At 40.9% G+C, this 27988-nt stretch overlaps 1 protein-coding gene and 1 long non-coding RNA gene across 5 annotated transcripts in view; both read right to left on the bottom strand.

Moving 5' to 3' along the window:
• The window catches only part of RAMP3 (receptor activity modifying protein 3), a 42225-nt gene extending 19518 nt beyond the window's left edge, over nucleotides 1–22707 (bottom strand). The window contains exons 1-3 of one of the 2 annotated variants that reach the window (XM_017820005.1): nucleotides 22551–22707; nucleotides 4012–4041; nucleotides 879–1011 (exon numbers count right to left, since the gene is read on the bottom strand). In XM_017820005.1, the coding sequence (XP_017675494.1) occupies nucleotides 879–1011; nucleotides 4012–4041; nucleotides 22551–22602 (215 nt within the window). In that variant the 5' untranslated portion in view covers nucleotides 22603–22707. Of the gene's footprint in view, nucleotides 1–878; nucleotides 1012–4011; nucleotides 4042–20670; nucleotides 20793–22550 lie in introns of those variants that run through there. The other variant, XM_017820015.1, reaches the window with a different exon arrangement.
• Nucleotides 22708–26972: 4265 nt separating this feature from the next.
• Nucleotides 26973–27988, bottom strand: part of LOC108499831 — a 10684-nt gene continuing 9668 nt past the window's right edge. For all 3 annotated transcript variants that reach the window (XR_001875659.1, XR_001875658.1, XR_001875661.1), the window contains 2 exons: nucleotides 27212–27339; nucleotides 26973–27105 (listed from right to left, as the gene is read on the bottom strand). This is a non-coding gene — a long non-coding RNA (uncharacterized LOC108499831). The remainder of the gene's footprint in view (nucleotides 27106–27211; nucleotides 27340–27988) is intronic.

The raw sequence follows: 27988 nt of genomic DNA, 5'->3' as shown, positions 1-27988 counted from the left end.
TGCATAAGCAAACATGGTCTTAAGAAGCAGATGCTCTACAAAGCCAAAAATGTCACCAATTACACAAACCCTCTGAGTTTCCTCCAGAGCAGAGTTTGAAGTGTGCAGCTTTATAGAGAGATATTTAAATACCTCCAGCCAACTACAGGAATAGAGATAACAGATAACAGGAATAGAGATAGAAAATAATAATGCCACCCTCACTACTGTCAGTCTTGGAGTATTTTAAACATCCAAACAGACTAGGTAATGCTCACTCTCTCCATGCTATCTGTCAGGTAAGGAAAAAAACTACAGCAAGTTCAATAAGACAAATCACTTTACATTTGAATAGGGCAATTTCACACAAGGTGGATTTCTGAAACAATGTCGTCTTACTGAAAAAAAGGAAATCAGAGGAAGGAACTGTATTGCTGCCAGAGAAAACAGAACAGCATGATTCTAAAAGCATTATTGCTTTAGTGGTTTCACAGAAAAAAAGAATTTACTTGGGTAACAATTGCCTAAAATGCACAGAAATATAGATTAAATGTAAACACAACTGTTTGAGGTAAAAAAAAATAGCCGATAGTATTGATTGTTCCATTGGTTAGTTTTCAATAAAGTGGTCTATTTTGTGCACTCTCAGAGTTAAGAGCTGGGTGTCTCTGCGTGCATGAGGCCACAGTGCAGGGACTTAAGAGCTGCAGCTCAGCCCTCTGCAACTGGCAAGCAAATACTGGAGGTTTTCAATCTATCTGGAACACAAACATTTTACACATGTGATGGATATATTAGGATGTTGGTATTACAGTGTTCTGGTATTTGAAGTTATTCTTTTTTTAAAGGACAAACACCATTATAAAGTGAGAACTATTGAAACCAAAACTAACTCTTACATGATAAATTCTGTCAGGTTGCACCACTTTTTAGAGTCCACTTTCTTCATCATCTCTTCAAAGGATTTTCCACAGGCAGGCAACTTTTCTAACATGAGAGATTCATTGCAGAGATCAGTCCATTGACGTGCACCTAGGTAAAACCAGAAGCACCTTAAACCAAAAACACTGAAATAGAAGCAGGAACACTTCACTCAAACTCCTCACACAGTTCTGCTCGCCACTTACATTGTCATAAACTTAGTATTCAATATTCTGAGCAATTTTAGAAAACAGAAAAAGTATATCTTTACATAAACTTACTGAAAATATGACAGTATAAAATACGAAAGGTTACCACATATAGTATTGCTTTTTAGACCAAGCATAGAGGAACCTATCTAGTCACTTTTCTAATCTTATTTAGCTTCTACTCATACTAATTTATTACTGCCCATGTGCATTTTCACCTAAAAAGTAACTGGATCTCCTGATCACACACTTCAGTATAGAAAGCACTTCTCAAGCTTACGCAAATGCATTCCATTCAACTAACTATATTACTGTGAAATTACTCTAACATCAGAAACTTTTGTGTATCTTACCAGAAGGGCTTGAATTTTCACAATTGCAACTTTTTCTTTGGTGTATCACTAAAAGAATTGTCTAGAGATCAAGTCTTATAACGAGCGGCTGAGGGAGCTGGGCTTGTTTAGCCCAGAGAAAAGGAGGCTCAGGGGAGACCTCATCACTCTTTTACAACTACCTGAAATGCGGTTGTAGACAAGTGAGTGTTGATCTCTTCTTTCACGTAACAAGTGGCAGAAAAGAGGAAAGAGCATCAAGTTGTGTCACGTGAAGTTTAGACTGGATATTAGGAAAAATTTCTTCACCAAAAGGACAGGAACAGGCTACCCAGGGAGGTGGTTGAGTCACAATCCCTGGAAGTATTTCAAAGACGTGTAGATGCAGCACTAAGGGACATGCTTTAGTGGTGAATTTGGCAGTGTTAAGTTAATGGCTGGACTCAATGATCATAGATTCCGTGACTCTGTGAATTACCAACAATTATCAGTTGAAATTACAGCATACAGCTACCTGCAAAGAAAGAGTCAACGTTGACTTGAGCAAGCCTGTAACTTTTTCAACCAGTAATGGCAACTCCACAACATTTAGAGTCAAGGTCAAAGGTTTTTCTCACCCAGCACATGACTGCATTGGAATACAAAACCAGTATTTTTATATTTCTTATAAAATTGAAATTCTGAAAAAAAATTATTCAGATTAATGTATTTGATTTTGATAAGGCTGAAACATTTTGTTTTGATTAAATCATTAAGTATGTCTTGCTTTACTTTTACAGATGTTACTACTTTGACTGTTCTGTATAAAAAACGCATATATTTTGTAGAACATTAAAAATTAACTAACTATATATATAAACAATTTAATACAAACGTCTAAATTAAATTAGTCATGAAAAAACCCAGTGTAATTTCTTCTTTTCACAGCAGCATAAATCTGAGAAATGGATTTACCTGAACAAAACTGCAACCCTAACAAAACCTGTATATACGGCAATCCTCCTGAGAACTCCAGAGGAATGGCTTTTTTTCAAGAATAAAGCCAAGGAGAACAGATCACTTAATCCTAAGAAAAAAGAAGTCTAAGTGGAATCAGGTCTTGCACCTTTTTCTTCTGAACCTATGTTTTCACTGAGAATCTATTTACACCAGGGAGAGGAAGTATTTCTTTTCCTTGTATTAGTTACTTTGAAAGCAGGATCCCATAATTGCTGAAAAGAGCTAGTGGTTCTAATTTTGTGTGGTAACAGCCAAAGACGCTGCCAGATGAACTGTGATCAAAACCGTGCAAGACTTTTGCTTGATGAGAAGGAAGGAGCAGTCCTCATGGCACCATTCCTTTCTATTTAGAAAAAAAAATAAATCCAAGGCAAGATGATGTTTCAGGCTTCACATCATAACCCAACCATCAATCAGAAACTTTGAACATCTTCATTCAAAATGGTGCACGTGATTGTAAAATAGGCTTGAGTGCACATCATTTCACCCATGAAGGAGACTGCTCCTTTTGAGTCTGGGCAGGAGCACCGTGCAATTTAAGTCCAGCTATCGCAGCTAACTCCTTACCTGGAGCAGTCACTGTCTCTGTGATGCTTTCACATACTTTCCAAGAGCAGCAGGCCCACAACAGGACAGCCTGTGCTGCACCTGAGACCCTTAGTCTACACAAATCTCTCCAGGTGTACGGCTAACTCACTAGACCTAATCTTACCTCCCTCATCATGTCTGATTGTCAGTGCTCTTTAAAGCTAACGTGAAGTTTTCACCCATGCCAGCAAAAGTCAGAACTATAATTAATCACCAGTGATAGAAATCGTGAAAATTACCAAACACGCTGCATAATTTTGTCCTTAGGAAGTTAACATGATAGCATGGATCCTGCCTATTTAAGCATTCCCGTCAATTCATCTGGCAACTGCACCAGTTACAAGTTATACTTTCCACAGTTAGATCTGCAGATGAGCACTAAAGCTGTGCAAAATTCAAAACCAGATACAAAAATTGCACAGCTGGCAACTTAAATCCTGCACTGACGCTTTGACAAAAGTTAAGCAAAGCTGCCTTTTCTGGCAGAGTATTCTAAACAGCCAGAGTATTCTAAATCATTTGATTTATAACCCTATAAATCCAACAGAATACGAGTTTCTCCTCCTCTACGTCATGTGTGCTGACAATTTGCTCCAATCCCTTCCCAGCAGCGTGTTTAAATGGATTTGCCATGGCCTTGGTATTTTAGGTTGTCTCTCTTTAATAAATCTTCAGTATTTTGCAAGGTTATAGAAAAAAACTCTGAGTCATTTGACAGCAATCTGATGTCATAAGAGTTTCTGTCTAAATCCCTGACCAACAGGGTTCAAAATCATGAATAATTCTACAGTTTAACCATCATAACTGAGAATGACCTTCACAAAACACTACAACACTCTCTCTTCACATAGCAAATGGGCAAGACCAGTTGCAAAAAATGCATGACAGCTGACCAATTGAGATGAGATAAGATGGAAGCGCTTCTCCAGTGGTGGCCGTTAACAAAACAGAAACAGAAGTTGAATTTTTGAAGTAAAGCTCACCTGCGAATCCAAGCGTCATTAGACCATTAACTAAGGAGGGAAAAAAAAAAAGAAAAAAAAGAGAGATTAATTAGATACCTCCATACTATTATATAAAAGAATTAATGCAGATACAACCAAACTTGAGCATAATTTAGATTTCAAAGTAATATTCAAAATGCTCATTCAAACATTAGTTTCAGTTGTATTAAAGAGTGTGTCTGAACAGAATAATGAACATTTAGAGAACATTATGTTTTTAAATTCTTTTTAATCTATTCTTTAAATGGCTGAGTCACTCAGACTTGTGATGGGTCTGTCCACACCACTCCTTCCTGTAGTTTCCAACATTAACGATTAGGGATAGGGAAATTGTACTTTAAGCTTCTTGAGGGTGAAAAAGTTGGAGAAGTTAACACACTTGCTCAAAACATAGGTAAACACATTCTAACGTGTAGAGGAAAAAAAAAATCCTTTTGCTATTGAAATTAAGCAAACAATAATAAATGTGTGCTCTCTTCATTTAGAAATGTAATGCCCTGTTTCACAGTCTCCACCTTTTGCACAGTGAAGTCACACATTTTGACAAACATTACATTCAAAACCTCTAAGCTTCTCATGCAGATGTCACACTAGCATAGGTATGTCAGAAGAGCATCCAAATGGAAACACAGACTATGTCAATAGGAGAAGGCTTCTGATTAGCTATTGCAGTATATCCAGATGGATTAAATCAACAGAAGCCAACTGTGTTTGCACAGCTCCAGGCACACTTAGGATTTTGTAAATATAGCTAAGAGGGATGTGGCTTCAATTCTTTTTGATGTCTCACTGAAAAAAAAAAAATTGTTGACAAATTTTATAGTGTTAGCCTTGCATCAGAAATTAAATGACTGATTTCATATAGATGGGTGCCTCCTGCTCCTTGTTTATACAACACATGTCACCCCAGTAAAATGAAGCAGGATATATGTAGTAGAATATCAGTACCAATCACACTGACCTAGACTGTGAGGGACCCCACTGGGATGTGCCAGGCTGTCGGCTGTGTTAAATGCAAATTATTGGGTACATGCATGGAAGAAGAATTTAGATCCTTCTAAGGAGCATATTTTTAATCCAGAGAAGCATTAATCTCTGTCTTAGTTACTAATGAGCCAGAAATTACTGTGAAGAGCAGGAATCCACACATCGGAAAATTGCATTGCATCCAAACACGTAGAGATGAAACTCCATTATACACTCTGACAGCAGTATCTCCTTCACAAATAGAGCACTTTTTTTTCCCATGCTATTAGCTCTTATAAATATACTTGATTCTCTGGGTAGGTTTTTTTTGAATCCTCCCTTGAAAATGTGCCTTAACCGCAGAAGACTGAAGATCAAATTAAAAGCACACACTCTGTGGTGAAGCCTAGCCCATCCATTCTCAGGAAACAGTCCAGGCATATACAGTTACCCTAGTTACTCCCTTTAAAGAGCACAGACTGCACCTCCAATTCTTATTCCTATCACTGTGCTCTAGATTTTTCATAATTATTGCTGCAGTAATCTTCACGAGACCACAGCAAGACAACTAAAACAGGGTTTACAACTAGAAAGAACCAGACTTCCCCAAGTGTCAGCAAGGGAACCTGTGACAAACGTAATACTGGGCTCACAGGTTAGCGCTCACAAATCCTCCTGCTCACAGGAAGATGTGCTTTTTGCATTTTTTTGACCATAACAAAGGATCACAGGGTGTTTTGCACCCATACTCAATCAGAAGACTCCGGATACCTTCAGAGAAGGGTAAAAAACCAATTCAGACCACCATCTGCCACCCCTCTATTTTTTTTGTTCTGAGATATTCAACTCATAACAAAGATTTAATCAGGAGACTGTAGCAAGCCATGATAGTTTACACAAAAAGTATGACCTTTGCAGCAGCTCTTACTTCTTGAAAGGCTGATGTCACCACATCTCATTAGAAGATACACAGAGGAAGCAAAATGGGTCACAGTATTGGAAGGTGTGGCCATGATCCCAAAATAAAACAGTTGCCATGCACTCCTACCTGAACCCACATTTAGGGAAAGAAAAGTAGGTTCAGTTTAACTGTACAAGCTGCCTGCAGGCTAAATCATGTCAATAAGGGACCACACCAATGGCCTTTACCATTTTTTTTTTCTCCATACACCACAGTGGCATGTATGATCGCCCCTATTATTAGCCAAATCAGATGCAAAGAGACCAACCAGGTTGGAGCCAGACCAAGAGATGAAGGAAAGTATCATCAAACGAAAGATGAGAAAAAATAGGTTTGAAGGGCTTTTGGAAAGAAAAACAAAAGATAATCAAAATAGGAGAGAGTAATAGAAAATAGGAAAACTGAGAAAAAATCCACCAGTTTTCTATTAACAACCTGCTTCAAAATTTTGTATATGAAAAAATAGAAAATCCGTTCCTAGACCTTCCCTACAGCCTCCTATTATCTACTCTTTACTCTCCTTTTGTAAAAAGACCTTCTTCTGACACTAAAAAGGGAGTTAAGAATGAGATTCACAGAAATATGTTAATTCACTATTGAGATACATGACAGGGTAACTGCCCTGTAATTTTCTCAGCTATATAAACTTCTGTGAAATGGAAAAATATTTCTCAATGTTTATTTTTCTCCTATACTGTTATTATTCACAGGTATTTTTCCCAGAGGCTTAAAAGTAGCACTGAATGTCTGTCGTACAACCACTTTATAAATCTGGAGCAGCATATGAATTGCTGTGTCTTCTTCCTACTGCACATTTCTCTAAGCACATTTTAAGAATAATTCTGAAAATCTTGTGTAAGTATATAAGAGGGAAATGTTATAATTTTCCCTTGCCTGAATGTTTCTTCAAGATGCTGCTATTACTGACAGGATCGTAAGATTTTTGAGTGGTTCTTATACTTTCTCAGAATAATTCTCATTTTACCAGACAAAACTCCTGTACACAGTTTTGCACCAACAATTACAGCTGTATAATCTTACGTATATTTTTTGAAATTTGAGAAGTCTGATTCAAAACCTCTTTTCTTTCAATTATAATTTTCATAAGAAAAAAAAGAACATGTAATGACCTGAAGTTAAACCTCATGTCAAGAAGCTACTTCTATACCTCTTTTTAAAGACCTCTTCTATACCTCTTTTTAATCCTGCCAATTACCATCATCTAATCTTTACCTACATCAGGACATCAGATCTCTATTGGAAGTTATGTACTAAACAAACAGCTGTCTGTCTGCAGAACCTGAAGTTTCCATGATAGCAGCACATAGCTATGCAAGAACTGTCATGACATACAGTTCATGAAAGCAACTAAAACTACAGTTTGAAAAGGCAACTGCTGCTCTGCCATCATGCACCTATGATATGTTGGAAAAATAGGTGAGAGATTATTACTCTATTGATATCATTTTTCTCATACTGATCAATAGCTTTTTTTTTTATACACCTGATTTTAAATACTGAGTAAGTCAATTTTACAGAAGCGTAATGCTTCTCCAGATATTTAAATGTTAAATAAAGTTACCTGTTGCAGAGGTGCTATTAAAGATCATATTAAACTCATCAATCTTTTATGTAAACCTGAAGTTATTCCATTACAGGTGTTCTGGCAGGAATGCATAGACACTTCAGGGCATCTAATGCACAAGGAATTCCCATGGAAATCACTTCTCCTATGCTCTCACACAGTGTCAAGAGGCATCCTACTGCATCAAAAAAACACTGGTTACAATTGTGGTAGGGTTTCTTTATTATCTGTTTCCTGAGCATATATGAGGTCAAGAGCCTCATTTTGGTAGAGTCTGTCTGAATACAGAAGGAAAAGATGAGCTAACACAGGCATTGCATGGTTGCCTTTCAAAGCCTTCTCTAAAAGTCCTCTGTTGGGGTCAAGTCAAATGTATGTGGCCAGACACTACAGACTCTGAATAGGCTAAGAAATCCTGAAACTTGATGGGAAAGCCCAGAAAGGTCCCTGTTTAGAGGTTACTATAAAAGTACAGAAAGGAAAAATAATGCTATTGGTACAAAAACTGAAGTCCCACCTGCCAGCCTTTAAATAACTCTCTCTACAATAAGTATGGCTCAGAAGGTCATCTTTTGTTCTCAGCTATTGCCTGTCCTTTTGACACTTCATAAGAGGAGTGGGACAGGGACAGAATGGAAGAAAATCATCACAGTGTGAAAGCAGCCAAGGAAATGAGGCAACCGAAGTTCACAGAGACAGGCAATGACAGGAACTCAACACAAAGAAAGGATGCTGGGAATAAACAGAAGCTTGCAATAAATACAGTACTTGAGAGAAGTGTTACACTTGCGTTCAAAATTCACCCAGGAAAAAACATGCCTCACCACATGGAGTGGTAGAAGCAAGGTAATCCTGCTGGCAGGGTGCATCGATCTGTTCCTACATCCAAGAAGTTAGCTAGAGAGCTAGCATAACACAGAACTCGGCTTTGCATTACCTCCTTCTTTGATGCTGAATCCTTTTTAATATTCTTTTTATCCCCTTGTGTCAACTGCACAGAATATGCATATATAGCCACGGAAATGTAACATCCAAAACTAAAAGTGCAGTTCAGTGCTGTATTTTATTGCAGTTTGAGGCACGACATTATTGCTTTTGAATTGTTAAGGTAATTTCAGACAGTTAACCATTTTGGACACTAGAGTCTTCTTCCTGCAGAGCAAGAAAAGCATGAAAGAAAGCAGCTTAACCTTTTTCATTCCATTGGTGCAAATCAACAGGGAATTACTGAGGGCATCAACTGTTCAGACCCATGTTAGTTCAGAGTTCCCCAGGTTTCCAGTGACTGCAAAGAAATGTGACCATTACTCTGAACTTATGTTTCAACAGCAAAATTTTCAGAGCAGGAATACAAATTATTGTCCATTATACTGCTTTCTGAAGTTCTTAAATAACTGCTGGCAGCATATTAATATTGCTCCACAATTTCTGAACAGTCTACATCTACTTCAAGAAGTGTTGGATAGGTTTCCTGCTACTTTGTTTGAAACAAGTATGTCTTATTTAAATAAACATATGACAAGTGTTTTAAATAATATTTATTAATAGATAAATATTTTAATTTATCTATTAAGATATATTAATTTATTAAATAAATAATAAAATTAACAATACCAGTTCAACAACAGATTTGTGGAGGGGATTACTTAGCTGTACACTAAGATCTGTATTGTACTAGAAGTTGTGTGACTCAGACTGAAATGTAACAATGTTTTCAACTCTTTTCTGTCCTGCTATGTTTTTGATGAAGCACTGTGTAGCTGAAATATAAAATACAGCCAGTGACTTTTAGACAGTGGATCAACTAAATATTCCAACAGCAGAATTAATAGCTTTAAGTAAACTCTCTTCACACTTTTACAAAAGTGGTATACACAAATGTGATCCTAGACTAGAGATTCATCCTTCCAGGGAGTAAAACTGAAGAGGAGTAAGAGGAGTACCTTTGTGTCTAGACTAGAAAGAAATCCACAGCATTAGAAACTGTTTAAAGATGACATTCAGCAACAAGCACAGCATCACCAGCCAGTCAAAGAAGGTGACTGTCCTTCTCTGCTCTGTGCTGGTGTGGCCTCACCTCACAACTGTGTGCAGTTTTGCACGCCACAACATAAGAAAAACAAAGCTTTTAGAGAGCATCCATAGGAGGGCTACAAAGATCACAGAATGAATTAGATTAGAAGAAAAGACTTCTGAGAACATCGAGTCAAACCTACAACCAAACATCACCTTGTCTACTAAACACACAACAACACACTAAGTGCCACATCCAGTCTTTCCTTAAACACCTCCAGGGACGGTGACTCCACCATCTCCCTGGGCAGTTCATTCCAACGTCTAACCACCCTTTCTGTGAAGAAACTCTTCCTAATGTCCATCCTGAACCTCCTCTGGCACAGCTTAAGACTATATCCACTCATCCTGTCCCTACTTGCCAGAGAAAAGAGGCAGATCCTCACCTGGTTACAACCTTATTTCAAGTAGTGATAAGGTCATCCCTGAGCCTCCTCTTCTCCAGGCTAAACAGCCTCAGCTCCCTCAGCCACTCCTCATATGACTTACTCTCTAAACCCTTCACCAGCAACATTGTCCTTCTCTGGACCTGCTCCAGCACCTCAACGTCTTTCTTGAAGTGAGGGGCCCAGAACGGGACACAGTACTTGAGGTGCAGCCTAACCAGTGCTGAGTACAGGGGGAGAATCATACCCCTGGTCCTGCTGGTCACACTATTTCTAATTCAAACCAGGATGCCATTGGCCTTCTTGGCCACCTGGGCACACTGCTGGATCATTTTCAGCAGCTGTCAACCAGCACCCACAGGTCCTTCTCCGCTGGGCCACTTTCCAACCACTCTGTCCCAAGCCTGAAGTGCTGCATGGGGTTGTTGTGGCCAAAGTGCAGGATCCAGCACTTGGCCTTGTTGAACCTCAAACCATTGGACTTGGCCCACCGGACCAGTCTGTCCAGGTCCTTCTGCAGAGCCCTCTTGCCCTACCCCAGACTGACACTTGCACCCAACTTGGTGTCATCTGCAAATTTACTGAGTCCAAACTCAATCCCCTCATCCAGATCATTAATAAAGATATTGAATAGGACTGGACCCAATACTAATCCCTGGGGGACACCACTAGTGACCAGTCACCAACTGGATGCAGCACCATTCACCACCACTCTCTGGGTCCAGCCATCCAGCAAGTTCTTAACCCAGGAAAGAGTGCATCCGTCCAAGCTGTGGGCTGCCAGCTTTTCCAGGAGAATGCCATGGGAAATGGTGCCAAAGGTTTTGCTGACAGTGTAGGGTGTAGAGGGAGAGCCATATGATGAGCTGCTGAGACCACTTGGCTTGTTCAGCCTGGAGAAGACTGAGGGGAGACCACATTATGGTCTACAACTTCTTCATGTGGGGAAGTGTAGGGGCAGGAACCAACCTCTTATCTCTGGTGGCCAGTGACAGGACCCGAGGGAATGGCATGAAGCTGTGTCAGGGGAGGTTTAGGTCGGATATTAGAAAAAGGTTCTTTACCTACAGGGTGGCTGGGCACTGGAACAGGCTCCCCAGGGAAGCAGTCACTGCACCAAGCCTGTCTGAATTCAAGAAGCAATTGGACAACACCCTCAGCCACACGGTGTGATTCTTGGGGACGTCCTGTGCAGAGTCAGGAGTTGGACTTCGAAGATCCTTGTGGGTGAGTTCCATCTCAGGATAGTCTACAATTCTATGATTTAAGGTGTCTGAAAGAGAGTTCCAGAGGACTACATGCATTGGAAGATGCCTACAGTCAGCAGAGACAAAGCACAACAGCTTTCCTAACAAACTCAGATTCACTGAATTCACTTGTGTGTTTGTTACCCAGAACATAAGGCAAAGACTGTTATTTACAATGTACAGGCCTTCCAAAGGCTTTGTACTCCTTGTTTTCATCTAACTTCTGCCTGCAAGACCTGATCTTCTGAGTCTTGGTGTACTGTAGTTGCCACGTAAATGTATGTCTAAAACAACCAGATCACAGCTCTTCATAATTTATGATTACAGATAAACACATCTAGCAACTGAAAGTTCCTTTTTTTCACTCCTGAAACATCTGTACTTCTTCAGATTTATTATAGCCTTGTGAGGTATCACTACTGAGGTCTCCATTTTACATGAACTACGGAAACAATGACAGAACTAGTAGGAAATCTGTCTAAGGTCACAAGCAGGAACCAGTATCACTCTTATCTACAGTGTGAGCCAGCAGCAGTCTGGTGCCATGACCTCTGTTTCACCACTACCTCTTTCTCTCAGAAAACGTTACCAAAGCAAGTGAAGAACATGATCTCTCTGCCCAGAAGATAATTGTGAATTGTGTCAGTTGTGCAATTTATGGGAAAGGTACATCAACTAATGAGGCAGCATAGTTCAGATTCATTCCTCCCCAAAGGTGAGATAGCTTGCAACTACTGTTGAGAGACACACAGACCCCAGACCACATCAGAAGTGTGTCGGCCCTTGAAGTTGGCCACCTGCATCCAGGACCTCAGCCTGACACTGTACCACTGATCACCTGGAAGCACATATTTGATCTAATGGCTGCTTGTTATTGTAACTCAACTGCCTGTCATTAGTCAAAAAGGCAGGAAAAGACACAAAAAAAAAAGTGATGTGACATAAGGTTTTCCTATAATAAGGAAACATAAGGTCAGCACAATACTGACTTTACTCCATACCTAACCACCTGTGAAAGCGTGTAAAACACTAGTCTCTCAAGGTCAGTAAGGGCTCCAGTTTGCTTCTGTGGAGTAGTCTGAAAACGAAGTCAAGCAATTTTTTTTTTTAATAACCTTGAGAAGGGGAAATGACCTATAAATGTTTCACAGACAAGGGTCACTGCACACTCCCTCCTGAGGAAGTCTTTAAAACCATGGGACACTTGAAGACATTAAAAGTTCCTTCTTCCCTTGACAAGCAGAACATTTAAATCAAGACATTACCATTATAGAAGGCCTGGGAAAATGTGTTGTTTTTTTCTTTTTCTGACCAGACAACAAAAATCCCCACCCTGAACATCCATCTTCTCTTGCTGATGCATGTAGTGCTCTCGCAGACTCCTAATGCTGTTACAATATTATGTAAAAGCATCACATCAACATAATCACAGTGAAGTCATGTTTTCTGTGAATTCTATGCCTACCATGAAGTAAAAAGTTGGCTTGACCATTCATATCTGGGTTGTTTTTCTTCAGTAGCCCAGCATGACTATCAGGGCTCCAGAGCTCTGGATACTCACCTACATGATCACAGATTATTTTAAATGACAAGTTGCCATGAAGAACAAGAGCAATAAAACACTGACAAAACTTCAGAGCTTCGCATGTCTACCTATACTTCTATGTATGTACCTGGTCAGAGCAGATGTGAGCGGCTCTTCACAATAGCATCCTTCCTCCAATGAATAAACACTGAAACAGATCCTTGCCAGCACAGCATGGCACCATGATCCCTGGACACCACAATTTCTTCTGGATGTATATCCACATAGGAAACTACAAAGCAGCAGATTCTGGTACAGGAAATTACTTAGGTCAAGCTACTGCAGTAAATCATTCCTCTCAGTGGATCTGAGGACCAGAACTGAACATCAGAGAAGCACAAATTCCCAGGTATCTGCCTCCAAGGTACACCGCCCAGCCAACAAGGCAGGGCACATCTGGCTGCTCATGCAGAACCCAGTGCTCCTCAGTTTGCACTTTTTGTATTTACTTTCATGTTTTTTAACAGAGTTCTTTTGATTTGTTTTTCAAACGGCACGTGTCACTAAAGGAGAGAGGTATTATGAGAGTGAAAGATTTAAACTTCTCTTTCTTCTCTCCCCCATCTACTACCCTCATGTGTTAACACCATACTGAAAGTTGATTGCAACTACTCCTGTGTAATGGAAACAAAGTATTAGTAGCAATGACTCCATAAAAAACTTACTTTATGTATATCATTGTTACTGTAACAAGGCAGTAAAACTTTTAAATTCCAAGTTTTCTTTATAATCATTACTAATTTCTATCCTGTTTTTCTTTCATTTCAGTATTATACTAAAAAAATTTTAAAAGTACGATGTTTTCTTAACCAGCCCAAGACCGAAAGACATTTCAGCAACAGCAGTTGAGTTGTGCTTACACATACATGCAAAACTTAAGATGCGCTAGGAATATGCCAGCTAACGAGTATGGAAAACCAGAAACGGCTAACATTGTACAGAAAAATGCTACTCTTTATTTCTTCCTAAGCTAAGAGAATTGCTAGGGTGTGAAGAAATCATTTATCACTATTTGTGCCACCAGGCTGAAACAGTGAAGATGATCAACCCTGAAGAGTAGGCTCCTAAGATCTTCAGATCTGCACATTTTTGAGCTCTGGGATGGCTGACCATCAAGGTGCCCATCAAGAAGCTCTATCACTCCCCTCCTCAGCTGGCAGGGGGAGAGAGAATATGGCAAAAGGCTCATGGGGCATGATAAGGACAGGGAGAAATCACTTAATAACTACCACCATGAGCAAAACAGACTCAACTTGGCAAAATTAATTTAATTTACTGCCCATTAAAATCAGAGTATGGTAATGAAGAATAAAACCGAATCTTGGAACACCTTCCCCCTATCTCTCGCTTCTTCCCACACTCAACTTCACTCCCAATTTTTCTATCTCCCTCCTCCCCAAGCAGTGCAGGAGGATGGGGAATGGGGGCTGCAGTCAGTTCATCACATTGGCTCTGTCACTCCTTTCTCCTCAGAGGAAGGACTTCTCACACTCTGCCCCTGCTCCAGCATGGAGTCCCTCCCATGAGAGAGTTCTCCACAAACTTCTCCAATGTGAGTCCTTCCCATGAGCTGCAGTTCTTCACAAATTGCTCCAGTGTGTGTCTTTCCACAAGGTTTTAAGTCCTGCCAGGAGCCTGTTTCAGTGTGAACTTCCCATGGGGAAGTTCAACCTCCTTTGGGCATCCATATGTTTTGGTGTGGGACCCTCTATGGGCTTCAGGGTCGCAGCTGCCTCACCATAGTCTTCACCATGGGCTGAACAGGAATCTCAGCTCCAGCACCTAAAGCACCACCTTTCCCTCCTTCTTTACTAACCAGAGTTGTTTCTCTCACATGTTCCTCCTCTCTTACACCTGCTGTTGTGCAGCAAGTTTCCCCCATCTTAACTGTGCAATCCCAGAGGTGCTAGCACCATCACTGACAGGCTTGGACTTGGCCAGTGTGGGGTTCAACTGAACAATATTGGTTACTCTCTATTGATCTATAGAACATTGGGGTTTGTTTAGCTCTAACACTATCAGTGAAATTGCAAAACAGTTTACCTAAATCTCCCTGCTTTCACAGTCTCAGAAACATTCTTGGGCTAAAATTTTCCATGACTTTGCTCTCATACTGGGGCAAACTTTTTCTCCTAAAGCCTGAGTAAAATCCTGCTCAGGATTCTGGAGTCATGCAAGAAATAAGTAGAAAGGGGAGTAGTAGATAAGAATGAGTATTCCCCTCCCTGTAGTTTTGCAAATGTGTCAACCATTCTTTTACTCATGAACTTATAAACAGCTTAATTTATTTATACAGCTGTGGAGTGGTATACTCTGAGGTCAGAAGGAATCCCTCACATCATCCAGATCTTTTGTAGCATAAGGTAAAGGTCTTACAATAATTTCTGTACCAAGCCAATAATGTCTACTCAAAAGACAGATATTCTTCATAAACATTTCCAGTGCAGATTTTGGGAACGCAAGGGATGAAGAATCCCCCATTTCCTACAGGGCGTGTTTATGTGAGATTGTTCCTACCAACACTTTTTATTTCTTTGACAAGTTTTTTTTTTATATATAATTAATTGCATGATAAAATATGAAGTAGTTGGGAAGAAAAAACCTAAATACTGCTCAGGCATAATCAGCAAGCAATAGCATGAGCAGTATAGAATCAAGCATCCTTATGGTGTCGCAATGTACATTCCACCTGTTCCGTACTGCTCCACCAGAAAGATAAAACAAAGAGGAGTTAGAAACTACTTTAACTAAAACTCACAGTAAATAGCAGATATAAAATGTCATATTACCACACAGATAGATATTCCCCTCCCCATTTTTTAAAATAATTAAATCCTAGAAAAGAGCACTAACATTTCTTTCCAAAAACCTTAAAATGCAGAAAGAAAACACAAATATTTTGAGGAGCTTAATTTTCCTTTGACCTTTCCTTTGCATTTGTCTTTTTTGCTGCTTCTAGTCTACACTGGAGCCAGTTAAACAGAAACTGGACCGATGGTTATTCCAGCAACACTAACATTACTTCATTGTGCATCACTAAGTGTTCCATGGCAGGAAATTCAACCCTGAACATACCTCTGGAAATATGTTCAGCATCCACATTTACTAATGGCAAAGTTAGTTTCCTTGAATGCAAATCTAGTCTAGCTCCATGGGTCAAAAATAAGAGATTTACAATATTTTTTAATATCATACAGTAAGTTCTGATTTTGAGTTAGCCTGAAGTATTTAGCTTGTAAAAAACTACATATTTATCTGTTTTTCTAAAAATAAAATAGAGGAGATTCCCCACATACTGAATGACAATTTATGACTCTGCAGAAATACACGCTTGGAGCATCTCATTGAAAGCCAGAACAAATTTATTTTTCCTGTTTCACCTGGACACATAAGCTTAATGCTCTATCATTGAAAGATTACAATACCTATTGCTAAGTAAATTTAAAAAAACCTCTTTTACTATTAAATTGTACATGTTCTTGGTACAGGGAGACCCTTGAGGAGTAAAACTGGAACAGCTCAAGAACTTGAAGAGATGATAAAGGACAGCATTACATTTGTAGCCACTTGTCAAAAACAAACATGAAGAAGAAATCTGTTCCACAGCCCCATGTGACTACTAGCAGCAAAGCCCTGATGCGAAGGCTGATATAGCAAAGGGCCACCTCCACTCCAAAGCTACAGAATATGTGTCTGGGTATCACAGAGACAGCCAAGTCTCTTCAGGTGATGAGACCAACTGCAAACACCTGCATGGCCTTCACACCTCCACATCAAGAGGACATCTTCCTCACAGCCCTGACGACAGTCTCCAGTGCATAGAAGGTGAGCAAAAGAGAAGAGTACAGACTAAAGCTAAAGTTCAAGTGCTTAAGACTCAGAAGCTTTGTGTCCTTTTGATGAGCACTTGAACTTCTATAAGGTGCATTTACTGTCCCAGTATCCCCCCCATCTCTTCCCAATACCCTGTGGGTATGAAACCTCTTTCCCCTTCTGCTAAAGGCAGGAAGGCCACACAGATCAAAGGCTTCACACCCTGTCAAATCTTAAACTGTGTATTTTGAGACAACAACAATGCAATAATATTTGATAACGATTAGACTCTCTAGGATCAATCTCTCTGCACACAAAGGGATGCAAAAGAAATCTGTCACTTGTGACTTTTGGAATCAAAACTAAATTCCTGAAAGAAGTGACTGGCCAAGAAGTCATTACTGGCCAACATGAATTATAGTATTTATTCTCACACTGCACACAGAAATTTTTTTTTTTCCAGATAATGCTCTACAAAATAAGGGCAAATTAGTCACATTTATATAATGGCCAGTCTTCGCGAGCGAGGATTTGGGAAGGGTCATTAACCCTTCGAGCCTGCGCAGTGGATTTTTTTAGGTGAGACACAGCGTGCGCTGAACTGAGCCCACCCTTTAATCCTGAGGTTCATCTGCCGGGGCCGAGCAAGCTTGGACAGTGGCAGTGAGGATCTCAGGACATAGGTTTGTTTAGAGTGACCTTCTCTTAGATGGATTGCCTCACCGGGCTGACAAGCTCCATCTGCCCGGGCGCTGGGAATCGAACCCGGGTCGCAGCGGTGAAAGTGCTGCACCCTAACCACTAGACCACCAGGGGCCCCTAGCGTAGGTACTGGAGAGAAATATATGCAACCTACTTTTGTAAGTTAATTATTTGAACCAATCAGGGCCCCTGTAAGGCCATCCATCTAAGAGAAGGTCCTGAGACCCTCACTGCCACTGTCCAAGCTTGCTCGGCCCCGGCAGATGAACCTCAGGATTAAAGGGTGGGCTCAGTTCAGCGCACGCTGTGTCTCACCTAAAAAATCCACTGCGCAGGCTCGAAGGGTTAATGACCTTTCCCAAATCTTCGCTCGCAAAGACTGTCCATACAGTCACATTTATTAGGGTGTGAAAGTAAGACACATGCGTTATTGCAGGCCTGATGCTTCTGCATAATCCTTTGCTTACTCAGCTTAATCTAGTTAAACACAATCAAGACGTGCTTTTGCAACCTGGAGCTGGGCTAGGGCCTCAGCAATGTCTATCACATTGTCCTCTTCAGATGAGAGTCTCCCTGGCTCAGAGCATAGGTGGAACACCCCACCTATAGCAAGCCATCAATCTGGCTACATACAGGCAAAGTTCTGTATTCCTGGAGATAAACTGAGGCCACCAGCTGTTATGCAGATATGCCGCTTGTTCAAGACAATACGGTAGATCATGTCAAGCTGCTCCAAAGACAAAGGCTGGGATTGTCTCTAACCTTCAAACCATCTAACAGTGCAATTGCATTTTCTTTTAAGGTTTTTAGCGAGGAACAAAGCTGTCTCCTCGTTTCAGACTGGTTTCAGGAAAGCCAACATATGAAGGGAAATTAAGCCTAAAAACTTCTGAATAGGCAGCTTTCTCCTATTCCACTTTGCTACTCCTTTCTTTCCTCATACCCACGTATCATTCCCACAAATGACTCAAGGGTTCTTCAAGCAGCTTTTAGATTGTTCTAAATACACAGTCACATTAAAAAAATGTCTTTTTTTCTGTTTATGGTTTCCAGTTTGTCTCAATGCAAGACTGGCTGTGAAGAGACTCTTATTTTAGAAAAAAGCACAGGCTGTTTTCATAAAACACACAATAATACACTTCTACAATTTTATTCTGAAATAAAATGGTTCATGCAACAGCTTTCACTAAACTAAAAAGGTGTGAATTAAAACACGTTTCATTATGTTTGTGAAAATTAATCTCTCCGCGAGCCTTAGGAGACCACAGTTTGCTTTCTTCATATGTGTTTCTCAAGCACTAATTTCAATAGCCAAAACAGATGGTAGCAAGTAGTGTTTTGTAAGAGACCACTCACTGCATTTTTTTTCCTTGGTAAGGAAAACTGAAATTTGACTCATTTGTCTCCAATTCAAGCCATGAATCATCTCTGTTATCAGTACAGAGGTGGGGGAAACTGAACCACAAACCATACAAAAATGGTGGTGCTGCAATGTTTAAACACAATTCAGTTGACAAAATCTGCCATAGTTCTCCTTGAGGGAACCAAATCATGCTCAAAACTATTTCCTTAAAATCATGTAGTATGTGTGTATCTGCCCCTATAGCAGTACCTGTCTACCTTGTAGACTTCTATCTTAACGGCCTCTGATGATTTGCATCACCAGTTTGACTAAAATAAACCTAAAAGCAAAGCCCTGACACCAAAGCTATTTAAAACCTTAACTACTATGTAAGTAGGGAGATCTCTACTAAGTTAAGAGCAAGAATTAGATCTCGTTGGTGTAAATGAGATTCAAAAAGTCTCTCTTCTTCCTCCACACTTTCAACCTGGAATTACCTTCAAACATGGAGTGTTATTCCTCCTGGGGGCTCAGACCAAGACATCTGGAGATGGCATTCGATCCTCTGCGCTACCACTTGCAGTTCACTTACCATCACAGAGACAACTGAAATCAGGAAATCCTGCCGTTCACCCTGTCAAGAGCAGATGGTATGAACCTATCTCCTGTTGTAAGTGCAGACCTCAGGAAAAGGGCAACACCTTGCCAAATAAAAGAATCAGGAGACACAAACAGGGTGAAGGATGGTGGGAAAAATGTCTGGATCCAACAGCAAGTTGTAACAGAGGTTGCATTTACACTAGATGCTTTGCTTTCAGGATGGATGCTGGTGTGGTCTGCTGCCTGTCTTCCTGCTTGCCTAGTGTTGAAAATCATGTTTTTAGAAAATGAGGCATTATATTTTAGAGAAGTGTTTTTGTTAGAACTCTGTGGTCTGTCTCAGAATCAGATGTACTTCTTTGCAAAGGTTTATTTGTTCTACATGCACACTCGCCTGGGTCTATTAAATTCAGAACTCCTATGACAGTATTCCGTTTCTTTGTTCCACCCTTTGCAGCTGCAGAACAGCATGATATATTCATAAGAAAATAATGAAAAAAAACCCCTTGACTTGGTTTTCAAACTTTAACCCACTAAAATTGTTTCCTGTTTGATTTTTTCCCTCATTGGAATCCAAACTCTCCAGGAGTTACAGATGCTATGTTGCACACGAGGGCAGCTCAGAATCTGGACTTTAACACACAGCTTTTTCATTATTGTTTGCAGGGTGAGGTATAGTCTTTAAAATAAAAAGCAAAAACGTAACTGGGACCAGGCTCTGTTTCCAGGTTTCCAACTGTCCAGTTGCTCACCCCTGACCTGTTTAACACTGTGAAAACAGGATTATAAAATGCAAAAATCTACAGACAGTCTTTGAAATCTGTATTGGAAAACTGCACCAGATAAGAATCACACCATCTCTCTTGATATGGGTTTATACACATATACTGAGAAAGATTAATCTGGAATTTTAAAAAACACCCAGTTTTACTCTAGTAGCATCTTTCAATTCAAATACAAATAGTACTATTGAAATGCAGGCGCTGCATAAAGAATGAAGGAGTAAACATTTGGACAGAGATGCCAAAACAATGACTTGTGTAAAAAAGCCACTTCATCTGTTAAAAGTCTTGGTCAAGCCCTTAAGTTGCTCCTTGCCTCAGTTCCCATACACAGAAGTAGAATAAGAGACTCTGGTATGATGGTAAATACATCACTATTTCTGAGGTGCTTAGATTCCACAGTTAGTAAGTGTCTTCTATCTACAAATCTGCTAAGCAAAGTAGAGGATTTCACCTGACAGCTGGCATTTCCAGCTCTGCACCTTGCCCCAATTCAGGATGTTATCAGCACTTCATATGGAAAACAGAACCGACCACATGCCTGTGTACCGGGTGCCTCAGTTCATGCATTCTTTACCCTCCACACAGATACTCACCACACACAGCAAATCCAACTTCTCTTATAATCACCGAGTGAACACATTGCCTTTTTTGTCATCCTTGCTAAGGAAGGACAACACAACAGATGGTTCTACATAGTGATAATGTGTCAAGAGTCCTAGGCAGAAAGATATAGAAAGTAGTGGTCTGAGGCTACAGAAGTACAGTCCTGGTCCCCACCCAGATGGACTTCCCACTGCAGTCAGTGAGCTAACACTGAGGAATCCTGGCAAGAGTTCTACCTTAATGAGAGAGGTCACGGGTCTCTTACTAGTCAAAAGAAGCCATTAGGAATGGCCATTCAATTAAAGTAAAAATTCTTCCAAAATAACTGATATTAAAAGTGTGTTTGTATTACTCAAGGAAGAAATTTAGTTTTCTACCACTTAAGGCTTTCCTTATTAAAAAACTCAATTTCACATCATAGAACTTAGAGAGCTTTTCCTACTAGGAAATCAGTCTCATTTCATTAATTCCTGATTATATCTACTCTTTCCAATTTCAGGCAAAAGCAATGCATTATCAGTTAACAGATATCCTTAAAATCTTTTTTTTTTTTTTTTTTTGTGAAAGGAACTAGCACAGTCAAAAATGCCTAACACAATTGATTTACCTTTGCCTCTCTGGTGAAAAATGCCCTGAGCCACAGGGACACTGCCCCTCACTCCACTCAATCTCTGAAAATAAATCTCCAGTGAGCAATTTTGTTTTCCAAAAGTCATAGTAACATCAAGATGTGTCCCCATACAAAAACTGCCTGGTTCCCTAAATTCAAGATCACATAAATCTTTCCCATGTCAAGACAGATGTTGGCCACCTTTTTATTCCTTTACAGCTGGGAAATAACAAACTATGGGCAACTAAGGTAAGATTTAGGCAATCCTTACACCACAGAGAATCATGTATTTGACATGTGATCCTTTTGACAGATCAGGTAAAGATGATGCTACTGAATACTGTTGATACAATTATCCATTTATTTGGACATCTTTTCATAGAAAGATGCCCAGTGTTTACCACCTGTGTACTTTGGAAGTGGCATAAAGCAGCAAACAAAGTCAAAAAGTCCTCAGATACACCTTCTAAAGCTACAAAACCTGACTTTCTTCTCCCTGAAGTGTGACTCACAGAGAATTAACTACGTCTCTGGGTATTCTGTTCAGTGAAGAAGATCAGAACTTACTTCTCCCTGCAACTTTTGACCTGACTGCAACACATTAAATCTGAGAACCCCAAAACAAGCTATGTGTCAAGGAACAATAGAGTTCTTCTAGCAGCAGAGCTACCCTAAGTGAAAGATCTCTGCTTAATAACTGCCTGCTTGTAACTCAATTACTCTAACAGGAATCAGCCCCTCCGTCTGCAGCAGAGAACGTTCCTCAAAGGCCAAATGCACCTCCCCAAAACCCATGTGGGATCTGAAAACCCGACTAACGCTAGAAGTTTGTGAGACCATTTTTCTTGGGGCCTGAGCGCCCTGTGTCGTGTCTGGGGGCTCCTCTCGGCGATGGGAGGCTGCCGTCAGTGCGATGCTGGAGGGGACCGGGGGCCCCGCGGCCGGACCGGCGCTGCCGAAACGCTCCCGCCGCGAAGCCGCCGCTCTGCTTGGGATGGTTGGAGAGCCCCGGAGGGAAAGCAGTACTCCTGACCCACGGGCAAGGGACTCCCGGAGAAAACCTCCCTCCCAAAGGGATGCTCTAGCAATAGTGGGGGCGCTGACACCTCTCCCGAACTTCAGCCCCGCGCCCCGGCAGAAACCACCGCCCGCCGGGGCCGCGCACACTCGACGATGCTCGGCCGGTCCCGGGGCGGCAGCCACCGGTGTCCCGGCGCGGTAGCGGCGAGCTCCCCTCGTCCAGTCGCCCCAGCCACTCACCCCACAGCAGCAGGACGGGAAGCTGCCGCCGGCGGCTGCCCTGCGCCTCCATCCCGGCGAGGGGCCGCGAGGGACAAAGCCCGCATGGGGCGGCCGGTCCGCAGCCGCGCAGGGACCAAGCCCACCTCAGCTCCTTCCCCGAGGAGGCTCCTCTTCATGCCCCAGCGTCCAGCCCCGGGCGGGAGCGGGGGCGGAGGGGAGCAGCTCTCCCGCCTCCGGGTGCTCCCAGCGCCGGGGGGGCAGACCCGGCGGCCGGGCGGGGCGCGGGAGGCTGGAGAGTGTGCACGTGTGAGTGTTGTGTTTGCGTATGCATGCACACAGGGAGGGCCGTGCCTCCAGCTCCTCCAAAAGCCACGGCAAGGATGCCGCTCCCAATCCACCGATCTGGATGGGTGTTTGGGGGGGTAGGCACCTACCCCGCGCGCGGGAGAGGTTCTGGTCCTAAGTGTCCAAGGGGTTCAGTGACTCCTCACTTCCTGCCGTGGGAGCCACAGCAGCCTCTCCCCTCCTGTTACAACATCCTGGCGGTGGGGTTGAAGGCATGAGGGGCTGAAAGGACACCTGTGTTAGTCCACCTGCAGCCCTTTCAGTTTGGCTTGCACGGCACTGACATGTTAGCATGCTCAATATTTACAGCTGAACGTGGGCAGCGAGATGGTCTGACTCCACACAGACTCAGAGCAGCTTGGAGCTCTAAGAAGATGCTTAATGTGTTTTTTTATTGCCATTTCATCTTTGCATGGCTCTTTTCAGAGAATGGTTTAGCTCCTGATTTTCATCAATATTTAAAGTCTGTGTTCCTGGAGCTCTCTCTCTAGGCAATTAGCATCTCCATCAAGAAACACCAGACTGAGAGGCTGCTAAAGAAGGCTTTTCTTAGCTAAAAATAATTGTACTGCTCAGTAATAAAGAGCCAGAGTGTTTTTCTAGGTACATGGACACTCCACCAGTAACTGCCTTTCAGCAGAACATTAAGTCACTGCCATTATTAAAGGTCAAATGTACCATAAAACTTCAAATTTCAAGAGATTTTCAAGCCATACACAAGAACAGAGGGTATTTTTATGTATCAGTCAGGTTGTTCCCATTGATTTTGTATGCTTGAATAGCACAGTGTTTCCAAACACCCAGGTCAGAATTATGCATTGCATGTGCCTTCATAAACAAACTATTCAATACACAACCTTTGTCTGATTTATGCTGTTATCTAGGCTGAAGGAAATGGAAAACTTTGGAAACTACAAGTGTGTTAGTTAGAAGGAACCTCCCATCATCTGTGTGCTACTTTTTCCGCTTAGCTGGAAGCAAATCTTGTAAAATACCATAAATAAACCATAGCTCAGGGAGATCATCCTTCAGCGGAGGGATTGCCATTTCTGCTTTGTAAGGAGTGTTTGCAAGCTACCCCCACCAGAAGGAACTCCAGGAAAGTGACAAGCATGAAGGTACATACACCATAGTCTTGTTATACCATCTATAGCATCCTTCCTAACAGTAAGATTTTAATTTCTGTCATAAATTCTGTTACAGGCAAATCTAAAGTTACAATTAGTATTTTCAATAATTTAGACTGATCTTCAGGAGGGTTAGCATGTATTGTGCTTTATACACATTATTATACATTAAAATATTTACAGTATATTATGCAGCATACACCATACAGGCAATATTTTTTTGTAACATACATGGAGATGATGTTGACAGTTTTCTTCTACATCTTTCATATTCATTTTCTTCACCTGTTTCAGATGAGAAACTGGCAAATTTTAAAAGGGAATGTTACTTTTTCCAGCTCAAGATTCCACAAGCACTTCCCATTTTGTGCTTGCAGCACGTAGTTTGAAGGTGCTTTTTAAATTAGTCCACTTAACTATAAATTTTATCTATAAACTTACCTATAAATTTATAGGTAAGTGGCCTAATTCAGCATGTTGCATTGGATGGCAAGCCAACTATGCTAGATGATATCTTCAGCAAAGTGGTCTACAGTGAGCAGTCTGATTCACAGGTGTATTTGAACAAAACTCTCACAGCATTAGAACTGTCAGCAATGTGGTTCAAAACTCAACAGGAGTTGGTGCCCACTCCTCCCTACTCCCCCCTACCATTGAAGTAATTCAAATAGATGCACTTCAGAATGATCATGAACCTTTTTGTTCTGCAAATCTGCCTTGGTAACATCATGGAGCTACACCAGAAGTAGAAATCCAATTCACTTTCAAATAAGTGATGTTGTAAATGCCATTTGCTGTACAAAACTCTGAATCCCATCCCTGAACAACACACACTAACAGTGACCTCAAAACCATGGTCTGCTGTAATTTCCGGACATACGACCTCCAGAGATCACACTAACTCCTTTTCAGGTACCCTGAAGACACTGCTGCAATCACATTGCTTCAGAAATTGTTCTGAAATGCTTAAATCTGCTAATTAGCCACTGACTAAAAGAAAATATAGCAATAGACATGTTTGTAGTTGTTTCAGTATGGGAAGGTTCATGAGGAGTATGAGGTGAGAAGAGATGGAAGAAGTCAAGCCATCCAGGAAAGAGATTAGTGCAAGTGCTACGGTGTTCAGGGTGGTGCAAGATAAGGCGATAAAGTTTCCTGCTCCAGAGGTTAAACTGATCCAACAGAAACTAAAAAATAAAAAAATAATAAAATAAATTAGGAAAAAAACAAAGATGACACTATGGAAAGCAACATTGCCTTTCCTTGTCACCTCAAGTGTTGGCCCAAAGAGAGCAGCTGCTTGCCTGCATGGAGAAACTGCCCAGTGTTGGATGGAAAGTTTTCTTCATCTCTTCCTAGTACAGCAATTTTGTAGAAAAGGTACATTACGGTTTTAAGATGATGTTTTAATGGGATTGCTTGCTGGACTTAGGTTTGAAAAAGTAGGTTCAGTTCATCTGCGGTTTTAAGCTAAAGTAGGTCATCTTTCCCATTCAGTGCTCCTAGGAGTATCTCTTTCCTGCTCCCGAAAAAAAAAAGGCGGGGGGGGGGAGGAGGGGATCTGCAGGTCATTAAAATAATTCCTCTCTTTTTACCTTCAATATAAGAAGTGTAAAAACACGCTAAAAAACCTCAAAACCATAGTTAAAAAATAGCTTCTTACTGTGATTCAAAGGCCACACTGTGGTATATTGACTGCACATAACAGCCAAATTGATGTAAAATCAATCAAATTTGATGAGCTGAAACCCTTTATGCCTTTATTACCTGAATTGCAGGCAGAGAAAAAAGGACATTTTTGTATGTAAAGACCTTGGGCTTTTTTACATAAGAGCAGACAAGGAAGCTCACGAATATCTTGCCAGCCTTCTAAAATTTAATTTTTTAAGCCAAGTGTGAATGTGCTCTGTGATTTCAGCAGGGTTTCCATGTTCAGAGCAAAGCATCTAAGCAGTGTGCACATGTGCCAAAGTGCACTCTATTTCAGAGGTGCCAAGCTGTAAGTATTTATCACCTCTAAGACCATTTTATTTTACATACCTAGCCATGACATGACAGCCTTCCCAGGAGCACAGCATGTGGGCTTTGTTTGAAGGAAGTAGAATATTCAATTACTTTGTTTCCATACTGGTTTCTAGTACGGCAAATTGTCTTCATTAAAAAAAAAAAAATCAAGGTACTTCTATATCCTGCACCATCAACACCAATACCTACAACTAATCCAAATTATTCCACAAGTGTCACGAAGCACATCAAGGGAAACCAGACAGATTTTATGGGATGATAGGAAACACCATCTTCCCTCTCTCTTGAGGGAAGCACCCCAGTCAAGGGTCCTCCACCAAGATGCCTGCCCCTTGTTTTAGAGCCAGCAGTGCAAAAGGCTCTCATTAAAGGACCCAAGCAAGAATCTCTAGGAACTGGGATGTCTTGCTGATTCCTATCTGTTGTTCTCATACCGAAAGAGTATCCCAAGGCCACTGGTGACTATATGTCATGCACGTCATAATCTTCTCTTCCTGTTGTGCACAGCTATTCTTTTTCCACACCAGCCAAAGCTTTGGTGTAACAGAAAACCTTTGTAATTTGGCCCAGGGATTGGAAACAAATCACGCCTTCATTTTAAATGTAAACATTAGCAAAATGCACACAATGCTCTATTCTTTCTAGACTAAATAAAGCCAAAACTAATTTATGAGTTTTTAAACACTTCACTGTCAGTTATGTTCTAGAGGCCTTGACTTTTTATTCCAAAACGAATTTAGTTTTTCATGACAGGCTGGCTGAGCAGTTTGGAAAATGCCAGCAAGGAATATACAGATTGTCTCCCATACATAGTTGTGTCTCTAAGAAATAACTCAGCTTTGAAAGTCAGGGAGAAAGGTACAAAAAGAGAGATGGAAACACACATCTTTATTTGTTTCATTGTAGAAATAATAACACTGTTTAAGTTATATTCATACAGAATCTTACAGAGTTGAAGTCTGAGATATTATAGGATTGTGTTACCAGTAGTCTTACAGCCACCTGAAGGATCATTTTATAACCACTGGAATTCAGCTGACTCCACAGAGATTGGTGAGACAGCAACATAAACCCACCTACAACAGAAAGCAGCAAAGCCTATTTGAATTCAGTCTGAGCCCAGGACTTCTGAATCCACATGTAGGTTCTGATCAGTTCAGTTATGAACCAGCATCTCCTTACCATGAAAACAGAATAATGGTCCTTCCCAGATGCATGAAAGACTGGCTTTAGGGCTGAGCAAGACAGGTCCTAGGACACTTCTTAAATGAGAAATCCCATAAATTTCCATTCCGTGGAAAAATGCAGCACTATATAAGATGGAAAATATTACCATAGTAAATAAAATGTTATTTGGTGGCACAAAATGAGTGCAATGCATAACATTTCTAATTATCCAGTCCTAATTTCTAGTATAGTTGTCCTTCTAAAGTAAAATAGAAAATAATAAAAAAAAAACCAAACCCACAACATTTTAATTAAGGCTGAGTTCAACTCACTGTTGCATTCACACAGTTAGATTTCTACCATAATAAATCATTCTATTTTAATCTTGTCATCTTTACAGCCCCAAGGCAACCCCAGTTCATGCACAGACCACTTACACCTCTTTCACAGACACATTTCACAGCATGTGCTACAAATCACGTAAATTGTGAAAGCAGGCACAAATATTGCCTTGCAGTGTTTTACTTGGCCAATTTCCCTTGGAGTGCCATGGCACAGAGCCCCAGCTTCCATTACTCAAGGAGAAGACCTAGAGAGCTCTCCCCAGTGTCATGCATTCACTTTACTAGTACTACTTCCCTTTCCCCTGACTGAAACAAAATGCACAGTAAATATGAGACATTTGCAGAAAACTCATTGCCAGTGTGCTTAAAGCACATCACTGATTGTCACTGCCATTGAAAAAGGGGAAGGGAGGAAAGAAAGGTGTCAGAAAACACCTTTGCTTGTTTT

Source organism: Lepidothrix coronata, unplaced genomic scaffold, assembly GCF_001604755.1.
Source record: "Lepidothrix coronata isolate B3197 unplaced genomic scaffold, Lepidothrix_coronata-1.0 Scaffold3, whole genome shotgun sequence".
Lineage (NCBI taxonomy): Eukaryota > Metazoa > Chordata > Aves > Passeriformes > Pipridae > Lepidothrix > Lepidothrix coronata.
This window is presented reverse-complemented; position numbering and strand designations above follow the sequence as displayed.